The sequence below is a fragment of the Saccostrea cucullata genome, unplaced genomic scaffold (assembly GCF_032062105.1).
Source record: "Saccostrea cucullata isolate Sc308-1 unplaced genomic scaffold, CSIRO_AGI_Scuc_v1 ctg412, whole genome shotgun sequence".
NCBI lineage: Eukaryota > Metazoa > Mollusca > Bivalvia > Ostreida > Ostreidae > Saccostrea > Saccostrea cuccullata.
This window is the reverse complement of record NW_026923551.1, coordinates 206,279-217,505: the sequence shown is the minus strand read 5'-3', so window position 1 is coordinate 217,505 and position 11,227 is coordinate 206,279. Positions and strand designations below refer to the sequence as shown.

Here is an 11,227-nt window from a genome sequence, read left to right as displayed (position 1 = left end):
GAGCTAATGTTTTAGATAATGATCTATTGGAGCTAAGATTAGTATATAATAAGTGTGACATTTTTAGAAGGGGGGAAGTGCTTTGCTAGGATTTAGACAGTACATATGCTAGCATAAATGTAACATCTTTCGTTTGTATTATGCCTCCTCATTGTATATATGTAAATAAATTAGTGCACTTTTTATTGACTTTTTATTGGATTTAGCATTACAAGGATTTATTAACCAAGGATATCTTAATTAGAATTGGATATATACTCAGTGGAATTAAAAAGTTATAATTGCTCGGTCACCTCCGTGACATATTTTTGGTGTCAGAAGTGGGATTCCAGCATTCACTTGAACTGGAAGTATATCAGAACCTGTGTCTTTTTCAAAATTGGATTATTGTGTGTGTGTTTGAAAGAATTTAATATTCATTGGATTTATTTGTGAACATTCATTGGATTAATTTGTGAATTCTGTTAAAAATGGGAACAAAAGGAAGGCAAAGAAGTGTATCTCCGATTTCGTCACCTAGGATGTTCACTAGTCAGCGAGCGGCTACTGATGATAGAATAGAATCAAAATCTCATGTTACGCCATCCAAATTCTATGGAGATGTTGGAGATGATTTCGAGAGTTGGATCAAAACATTTGAAAGGATAAGTCGTGCTAACAAATGGAGACCTGAGAGGAAAATTGAAATGCTACCTGCATATTTGAGAGGTCGTGCAGCTGATTTTTACGAAGATTTAGATCAAGATGTCCAAGAAGATTTTGACAAGTTACTTGATCGCATGAAGGAGAGATTTTGTCCAAAAGAGTTGCAGAGAATGTATTACACAGAATTATTTCAAAGAAAACAGCTAGCTCGAGAAAATGTTGAAGATTATGGAAGTGCTATTTTGAAGTTGGCTAGACGTGCACATGGAGGAGTTTCTTTAGATGAACATGACAGGCTTGTCATGGAGCATTTCTTGCAAGGTTTACGTCCTGAGCTACGTCGTTATGTCATGATGGCAGATCCTCAAAGTTTTGAGCAGGCTTTTAGAATTGCAAAAAGAGAAGAATGTAACGAGCAACTGATAATGAGTAGCCAACCAGAACCTGCTAAAGTCAACGTAGTTGCAAACGAAATGAAAGTTATTATGGATTCTTTTGAGAAGATGACAGGGAAGTTGGATACAATTGCAGGAAAGCTAGATGGTCTTAATCTTACATCAATGAAACGTGTGGGACTTACTCGCCATGTTCCACCTCAAGGCAGTTATGAGTCAAGAAATCGTCAGATAAGACGCTGTTATAATTGTGGACGAAATAATCACCTTGCCAGAGAATGTCGATTTGCAACAAGTACCCCAAGAAAATTTGTAAGGATTCCGCAGCGTACAGGTTTAAACTAAAACAGACCTCCTTAGGAGAGGGTAAGGCGGTCATCAGTGAAAAAGAAAATGCCTCTGACAAAAGGATTTTATGTAAAAACAGTGATGAAACAAAATGTGAAAAAAGAAAATGTGAAAATATTGTGAAAGTACCTTCTTTAGTTAAAGGTGATTACCAGGGAATACAAATAAAAGGGAAAATTTTTGGAATTGATGCTGTTCTAATGTTGGACACAGGAGCCGTTGTTTTTTCTTGATAAGTGACAGATTTATTGGCCCAGAAATGAGAAATAAATTGACTTCGACAGACAGACGTATAGTATCAGCAACTGGTCAGGCTATTGATGTGATAGGCATTGTTGATTGTGAAATTGAAGTTAACTGTGAATTATTCAAACATAATGTGTACGTTGCAAGAAACCTTTGTTATGATGTGATTATTGGAACAGATATTTTGAAAAGTGTTGGTGCAGTTCTTGACATGGAGGATGGCTCAGTATATTGGAATGGAAATTATGTCAAGTTTTTGAGGGAAAACCGTAATGTTAGATGTTCTGTTCATTTGGCGGAAACAATTGAAATTCCTGAAAGATCCCAAGTAGTGTGTAATGCAAGAGTCAGTCCAGAATTTTATGGAAAAATTGGAATTGTGGAGCCTAAGAGCGATTTTATGGAGAAGTATAGTGTTATGCCAGCAAGAGTATTAAGCAGAGCGTGTGAATTGATGGCAGTTACAGTTGTAAATTCATCAAGTCAACCTGTGATTCTACATGAAAAAGTGAATATTGGAAGTTTCTGTGAAGTGTGTGAAATTCACGACAATGATGCAGTCAATGAAATACCAGAGAAAGAAAAGGAGAGAAGAGACATTTTGAAGGATCTAAATATAGATGTAGGAAAAATGTCCGAAGAACAGAAAGAGGAAGTCAGAAAATTATTTAGCGAATATCTTGATGTTTTCGCAAAGGATGATAATGATTTAGGAGAAACAAGTTTAGTCAATCATCAAATTGACACGGGAGATGCTCACCCTATAAAACAGCGACCTTATCTAATACCATTTGCACAGAAGGAAGAAGTAAGGAAACAGATTAAGAGTATGCTAGAAAAAGAAGTTATAAGACCTTCAAGTAGTCCATGGGGATCACCTGTAGTGTTGGTGAAGAAGTCCGATGGAAGTTATAGATTTTGCATAGATTATAGAAGAGTGAATGCAGTCACTAGGAAGGATGTGTATCCCTTGCCTAGAATAGATGAGATGTTAGAAGTGTTTCAGAAAGCGAAGTACTTTTCTGTCATGGATGTATTAACAGGTTATTGGAATGTACCTGTATGTGAAGAGGATAAAGAGAAAACTGCATTTGTAACGTCGGAAGGATTATATGAGTTTAATTGTCTCCCGTTTGGATTGTGCAATGGTCCTAGTACATTTCAGAGGTTAATGGATTTGGTTTTATCGGGAATACAGTGGAAAATGGCTTTGGCATATATTGATGATATCATAGTTTTCTCAAATACATTTGAAGAGCATATTGAAAGATTGGAGGAAGTATTCAGGAGATTAAGGGGAGCAAATTTAAGATTGAAGAGAAGAAAGTGTTCGTTTTTCAAAAGTGAAGTGGAATTTCTCGGACATATTATATCATCAGAAGGAGTGAAAGCAGATCCTAAGAAGGTAGAAGCTGTGCGCAACTTTCCAAGACCAACTTCCATAAGATTTTTAAGAGCATTCCTGGGACTGGCTTCATATTACCGCAAATTTATTCCTAACTTTGCGAAGACTGCAGATCCGTTAAATAAACTTTTACACAAGGAGACATTGTTTTCCTGGGATCAGAAGTGTGAGGAGGCTTTTCAAAAATTGAAAGAGTTGATGACTATTGCTCCAGTGTTTGTAGCCATCAAGAACGACATGTACTCCGACATTTCAGATGAAGAAGAAGAGAACTTTGGAGAATTCTTTACAAATTATTATTCTCCTGTGAGCAACTTATCATTAACATCATTGGAGGAAACAATGGAAACTCTTATAAATCCAGAGGAAGACGAGCCCCAGAACCATGAAGTGAATTCTAACTATGAGGAAGAAGATGTGTCTGACCTTGAAGACCCTGAAAGTTCAGATGACCTTGAGCGGGAAGAAGAAGCAGAAGGACCAGATGATGACTTCAACCCCACCGAGACCGTGGAATTGATGTGTATAAACTTATCGTTAAAACGATTCCAACATACCTATGCAGATGGACATCAATCTATCGAAAGAGAGACTGGAATAAGTTATAGTAAAGGATTAATACCAGAAGAAATTGACTTTTCTGAAATTGCGACGAATATCATCAATGAAGTGCCAGAACATTTGAACAATTTGAGAAATCGTTTCGTGTCTGCTGAAATTTTGTGAATTTTCTCGTACTACGTGTTGATGTGCCTTTGGACTAAATGACTTATTTTGGAATTGATAAATTATTCGCTTTGGATTAATATTTTTTATGAACAGTTTAACTTATAATCTGTGATACTATGGACAGCTCAATACATTCTTATGAACAGTTAAATATTTTTTAAAATTGTATAACTGATGTTACACTGTGTTGATATATGTTTAGTGGTTCATCTATTGATATATATTAGGGTTTGTTACTTAAGTAGGTGATGAAGAGATGCTCATGGGAAGATAATGATTTAAACTAATCAATGAAATTTAGATTTTACAATGGATTTTAAGGTGTATAGATTTGTTTTAGTAGGTTAGTTCTTTTTGATAAACGTTTCCATTTAGAGGACATGTTGTAGTTGTAGTGTTAATGTAATAGTAGTTGTAAACTGAGGACAGTTACTTAAAAAGAGGGGAAGGAATGATGAGTAGTAATTTTAGGCTCAAAAGTAATGAAGTGATTTATGATTAAATGTCCAGAGTTACAGACATTTGGATGCATTGCCCAGACTATTCAAGCTGTGTTGGGGTAATTAAAAGTAGAGCAGTGTCTAGTGTGGTCAAGAATAATGAGTCTTTAATGAGTGGAGCAATGGGAGCTATTGTTCGTAGAATCGGGAGCCGTGTATTGAGTTAAGGTCAAGCTAGGTTATGACAGTTTGATAAGGATTTGATAAAGATATATGTAGAGTTGGAGTTAGTTAATTAATAGGATGGAGCTAATGTTTTAGATAATGATCTATTGGAGCTAAGATTAGTATATAATAAGTGTGACATTTTTAGAAGGGGGGAAGTGCTTTGCTAGGATTTAGACAGTACATATGCTAGCATAAATGTAACATCTTTCGTTTGTATTATGCCTCCTCATTGTATATATGTAAATAAATTAGTGCACTTTTTATTGACTTTTTATTGGATTTAGCATTACAAGGATTTATTAACCAAGGATATCTTAATTAGAATTGGATATATACTCAGTGGAATTAAAAAGTTATAATTGCTCGGTCACCTCCGTGACAGAAACATCGAGTTCATATATTTGGCAACGGACAATCAAAGATCGATCAATTATGTAATTATATGACATTTCAACTTATTTTGAACCACAAAATAGATAGATATAAATGGGTAAGTGTATAAAAAAAAAAAGAAGAAGAGAACAGGAGAATCAAAATTTAAGTTATTAAACTCTTGTTTCATGTAACAACGGTACAATAATAAAAAAAATCAGTTAAAAAATTTAAGATCCTTTTTACATCTAATAATCTTCTTTTTTGTTCCTTCCGTCAAGTGTTACTTTCACTGTTATTAGTTAAAAAATTATCGAATCAAAAAGTTCGTGATATGAAGTGGGTCGATCAAGAGACGATAATATATAGTGAACAGTTGTTTTATCAATGTTTTTTTTTTTATTCCTCGTGGATCCATTGTAAATTCTTTTGATACATATAATTTTGAAATAATCATGAAAAAAATAATATTATAATAAAATGTTAAGGCTAGATCCAGACTTTAAAAAGAAAACTACAACAAAAAGCACAATAAATTTTACTGTTGTCTTGAAATATCGGCGGTTAATTTTCATTTTCCACGTATACAAATAAATGCAGAAAAGATTACCTATACTGCACAATTTTAATCCATTTAAGATTTCTAAACAGTTTATTCAATATTGATATGTTTAATTTGCATTAGTTTAGCATAGATTTATTCATTTTTTAATTTAGTAGATGGTCGTATTCAATACAGATATTGGCATGACTGCGTTTCATTGTAATATAACATCTAAACAAAACAAAATAAAGGCCTCCATTATAAACGGGAACAACGGAGGATAAAAATCTGATTTTACGGGTGTTTAATTAAATTCTCTTCACCTGGTCAGCTTTGAATACCTCTGAGGGTCCGCGCTATTTATAACTTAATCGGTTTATTAAAGCGCCCAATTCACTATAACATCGTCTGCTGTATGAAAATAGTTTATAACCGTTAGATAATTACGATTTTATTTGGAAACTTCTTTATCGGCGTCAGCGAGCCACGGAAAGATCGATAAACGACATGGTTATTTCTTTCTTCTCTCTCTCACTAGGTCGATTGCAGGAAATTTTATCGTCTGCTAACATTATTTATGGATGAGTCATCTTCGTTATCGACGTACAGGCAGACGATCCGACTTCGTTTCCATAGCAGCCACTGAAATGTAATTATCCACGGTGATCCTAATGCCGTTTTGCTGGGAGCTTATTATTAAACACGTTCAAAGAGCTTTTGCTTCCTAGTTGAAGAAGCACTGCATCACTAAGGTAAGAGCTTTATATATATTACAATTTAGCTGTTATAAAATTGTGCACTGCTATTTCGCTGTATTTTGTAAATAGGGTTTAATAATATCTGGGTCGACCGGAGGGGCATATTTATTTTTATCTAAGATAAACACAACACAAATTTTTCTGTAGTGAAAATCCTGTTTTATTTGTAAAATTAAGTTTTTGTTTCATAACAATATACAAGTATATAATGCTTGAGATTTGGATTTTAAAAGCATGTTAGGCATACATGTACATGTTCAAACTCATGACCTACGCATATATGATGTGAAATATCAATTTACATTGTACTTCCAAAAATAACAAAACGTGGGGAGGGTTTCTTTGTTTACGTTAGGCAGCTGTTGCAGATTTAAATGCGCGCATTTTGTGTATCGTTAATCATGTTCATAAAGAAAATAAATTGATAAAGAACATTTCATCGAACAAATTTACGTACTGCACGAAGTCTAATAAAATTTGAAAAAAGAAAATGTCTTTGGTTAAACATGTTTATTTAAACTATCATACATGTCCCTGATTTTTAATCCGTTTATCAGAGCTATTCATAGATGTACAAGCTATACCCGATCAAGAAATTTAATTCAATGAATTTTTTTTAAATTTTCACTTCAGTCGTTATGTAGAATTAATATTATTTTAATAAAAATTATAAATTGCGTGTTTGTTTATTTTGTAAAAATTAAGAATAATCTGATTATCACAGTGTAATGGAATTCGCAACGAACACAGCTGGTACATCCGACCCTTTACATACTATATCAATATATCTATTTATTCATTAAAAAAAACAATTTAATTAAAGGACGTTAAAAATAAACAAGCCTCAACATATGATACATACGAAATTTATTTTTAGAAAAAAAATAAATTGATTGGCCATCTTCATTTTATTAATGCTATTTATACAGAGTACATGTGTAGTATATCTTATGCTATTTTTAAATGAAAGATTAATTATTTACTGTTGTTTTACGCTTAGTCAGCAATATTTCAGCCACGATTGTTTAATGTACTTCAACTTATTTGACAGGCAATGGAGGTTGACGATCAGACAAACGAAAATGATGACGTCACGATAGTAGAAGAGACATCGGAAGCTAATAATCAAGGAAAAGAGAAAACCCTAGCAACAATAGCACCAAAACCACTTCCTGTGTTGATTAGACGTTCGGTTCCGGGTCATAAACTTATGCCAAATCGATACCTTGCGAACACTAGTCACCCAGGTTTCATCAACGCATGGCGCATGCTCAAGAAACAAGAACAGTTAAAGAGAGGCCCGAAAGAAAAAGAGACATTCCGAAGAACCATGTACTGTCTTCCAGATAAATACGCAAAGCTTCCGAAGTTCTCATCCGCCGATCTAGCAGAGAAGGCTTTGGTGCAAGAGCACCAAAATATGGGATATGGTACGTAAATAACAATGTTGAAAAATGTTAGTTATATTGTTTATATCCAAGAGAATTTAAATATGTATTTATATTTTTTTTTATTAATATAAATGAATTCTGAAAAAGAAACATAGATTGTTTTCTCTCTTGCAGTTGTGAATCGACAGTGAAAAAGTTTAAAGATAGGAAAAAATATTTTTAAAATTTGTTACTTTTTATCAATTAATTCAAAAATTCAATTACAAAATATATTTCTTTTTCTTTAAAGGCTATCCGGCTCAGGATTATGATTCCAACCAAATTCCCAGAAAAACTGAACTCAGCCTCTCCCTCACACCTCCAGAATTTGAAAAACATTTGACGGAGGTTCTGTACCCTAGCCTGAAGGGAAAGAAATTCGAAATCTACAAGATAGACAAACAACGCCGTTTGATCCGCCTCACCAAATGCACTCCCCGAGCAATCAAAGACTCCAAATATCAAGGCAGCCTCATTATCATACCGTATGTAAGTACACGGAGGATTTTATACGGTAATTATGGTCGTGGTTTTTTTAAGTATATACATAGCTGATACACAAATTAAGATTGTTAACTAGTTCAAGGGTATAGTCAATGAGCAAATTATAGATGCAGTAGGCGTTCGTGAGAGGAATACTTTAAGATGACAAAATTTAACTCGAATCGGCTGCAATAAAACAAAGGGCCATTCATGACATTATTGTAAAAAAAAATATTGTACACATGAATTCTCATTCTCCATCACGAGTAATAATGATTCAGAATAACCACCACGTAGTAATTATTTCAAATCACAATGGAGTGATCTAATCCTTGAGCTGTTCCACAAAAAAATGTTAATTTAGATTTTTCTTGTTCACTGTTTTGAGGTAAAGGAGGAGGACCGCCCCCCTCAGGTCCTGTACCGGTGTGGGGAGGAATACTTCATGCATCAAGTGTCTTCAACGACCAGTCCCCCAACCCAAATACCTCTCATCGGAACCCCTCCAGAGTTACCAAGACCAATCAGTGAGGGAAGCGTTGAAGGGGCTTCTCAATCATCCATCGCCACGTCATCCACAAATTTTCAAGTGACGTCACCAAAGCACCACGTCATTCAGAGAAATCCGTCGCCGTCTCCACCAATGGTACAGCAACAAGTTATCGTGAGTTTGAGTTTTTAATACATTACTACAATTGTTTAATTAGTGTCCGTGGAGATTAAATTTCGTGAAAACAATGTCCTTGATACGTAAAGTCTTGAACTGGTACCGTGTCCTGTTCAATACTGGTAGATCAAATCTCTACTTTGTTTATCAATTTATTTCGTGGCATGACTCAAACACAAATTATAAATGTTTTTCAACGATAAGTGACGAAATCATCATAAATCGAAAGCTGTTATATTTTTTGAGTTCACCTTGAACCGTAACTAAAAATGTCATAAAAGCATAAAGAAGAATCAACGTATTCAAAAGAACATAATATGAAAATTATATCATTCATATGTATGCAGCTCTGTTTATAATTTAAAATGGGGAATTATCTTTTTAGTTGGACTTGACAAACACCGTTATAAAATGTGAAGCAGAGCAAGTCACAGAACGAAACATTTCCAGAACCAACTCATCTATCGAAAGCAAAGGTAAACATTGTTTTATTATCTGGAATATCTTAGAATAGGAACTCTAAGAATTATTCTGCCTTTTTATGAAATTAGACAAACATTAATAAATACAAAAAAAGGATAAGCGAAATTGTCAAATTACCTCATTATTTACCACAATCTAGATATTCAGGCCTTGGGGCCATGAAGCTTACATGAGCTCACTTTTAATTACAGTTTCACTTTTCCACTACTTATTCCTTTGGAAAAAAGTGAGACTGAGTCTGATCAAAAGTGAGCTTGTTTAAGTTTTATGGCCAGCAGCCTTAGTCCGCGGACACTTCTGAAGAAATCCGATTAAAGGTCATCTAGCTCCTGGTGACCTTTCAATTATCCAATAAACTGTTCGATAACATAATACTACCAGTCTGATTTGAAAATTCAATTACAAACCTGGAAATTGCGTTTTGGTTTCCATAACGTGTCGGCAACTTTTCGTTGTAGCAATGCAATGGTATCATATTTGCACTTCAATCGTGGTCTGTTTAAACTTGATTTGTATTCCAACGTAAAGATCTTCTCTTCAGCTAATTTCACTTCAACAATCGACTTTCTGAGGGTCTATATTGATACGAAGTCTCTGATTGTCCAAAGGTTAAAGGAATATATAGCTTTGAAAATTCCCCCAGAAAATGAACCTCAACGGAATATCTTTTACTCCTTGTATAATGAGCGGATCAACTGACCTTGGTTTACTTCTAGTCTAAAAGTATTTCATTGTCAATCTAGAAAAAGAAATTAAATAGAAATTTCATTAGCTTTGTATCAAAGTGCAAGAAAATTCCCAAAAAGCAGATAGGAAAAGAATATTTTTTATTTAAGAACTTAAAAGATACTTTGTGGTGTTGGATTTCAAAATTCAAGTCATTTATATTTCATTACAGCAAGGTGCAAGATATTTGAAATATCTGAATTCCTCAGATTGCAAATCCAGGAAAAGACTATAGTTCATATCAGAAGATCACATGTGTTGGCAGATGTTATAAAAATCTACCAGAGAAACCCGGCAATACTTCAGAGTGATTTTAGCGTCTGCTTCGAGGAACATCCATATAATGACGAGTCCGGGCACATATTGTTGTCACCATATGCGATGTTCGTAGAATTTTGGAGGGAAGCATTTGCAAATGTTTTCGCAGGCAATCAAGAATCAGTCCCAATGATAGACCAATCCATTGATCCGGAGTTATTCAAAACGCTTGGTCAAATTCTTTATCACGGACTCATACTATTAGACTATTGGCCCGTAAAACTATCACAGGCCTGCGCATGCGTTATCATACTGAATACGTGTTCTGATCGACAACTCCTGACGTCACTACATCGAGCCATGTCTGATCAAGAGAGATCGGTAATAACTGAGGCGAAAAGAGAAATCCGATCGGGGTGTTCCGAATTTTCTCTGTCGACCACAAGAAGCTTGTATCAAGTTCTTCGCTTATATGGCAACACGCAGAGACCAAAGCCCGGGAATCTAGAACAACTTCTGTTACAGATATCAAACTACTACTTAAAGCAGAAGTCGTACTGGGCGTTGTTTGAAATGAGGAGTGGACTACAGTCTACTGTGTCAGATTTTCTCGGTCATTTGGAGGAACAGGACGTGTTCACATTTTATTCCCTCCTCACCCCAAACGCTTTATCCTTATTTGAAAAGACAATCTACATGTTCTCAGCCGCAGACAACAGCATTAACGAGATGGAGGAAAAACGTGTCAAAATGTACTTTGAAAACTTTGTAATGAAACTTAATTGTGAAACCCTTTCGGCACTCCTCATTAAATGGAGTTACTCGGATTGCCTCTGCATGGAACACTTGTATGTGCGATTTTTGCCCAATGCTATTTCCGACAGACCTCATTTTGATCCAAATGAGACAACACTGATGTTGTCGTCTGTGTATACGTCACAGGAAGAACTTCATCAATTGATGATGACAGAACTGGAGACGTAGTTTACATTTCGGGAATGTCCAGAATATTTGTGTATTTTGTATTATTGGAATATTGCAGAGGCAATCAGAATGAAAGAAAATATTTT

At 34.7% G+C, this 11,227-nt stretch overlaps 1 protein-coding gene across 1 annotated transcript; it reads left to right on the top strand.

Moving 5' to 3' along the window:
• Positions 1-5,827: 5,827 nt before the first annotated feature.
• Positions 5,828-11,227, top strand: LOC134264292 (uncharacterized). The gene is made up of 6 exons (XM_062746593.1): positions 5,828-6,104; positions 7,162-7,540; positions 7,791-8,029; positions 8,412-8,687; positions 9,076-9,166; positions 10,072-11,227. The coding sequence occupies exons 2-6, from the start codon at positions 7,165-7,167 to the stop codon at positions 11,139-11,141; spliced, it is 2,052 nt and encodes a 683-aa protein (XP_062602577.1). The 5' UTR covers positions 5,828-6,104; positions 7,162-7,164; the 3' UTR covers positions 11,142-11,227.

Excerpts from the sequence above, each read along its gene's own strand:
- LOC134264292 (XM_062746593.1), top strand. The coding sequence starts at position 7,165 with ATGGAGGTTGACGATCAGACAAACGAAAATGATGACGTCACGATAGTA. Across the intron at positions 7,541-7,790 it reads GCACCAAAATATGGGATATG|GCTATCCGGCTCAGGATTAT; the intron begins GTACGTAAATAA and ends TTTTCTTTAAAG. Across the intron at positions 9,167-10,071 it reads CTCATCTATCGAAAGCAAAG|CAAGGTGCAAGATATTTGAA; the intron begins GTAAACATTGTT and ends ATTTCATTACAG.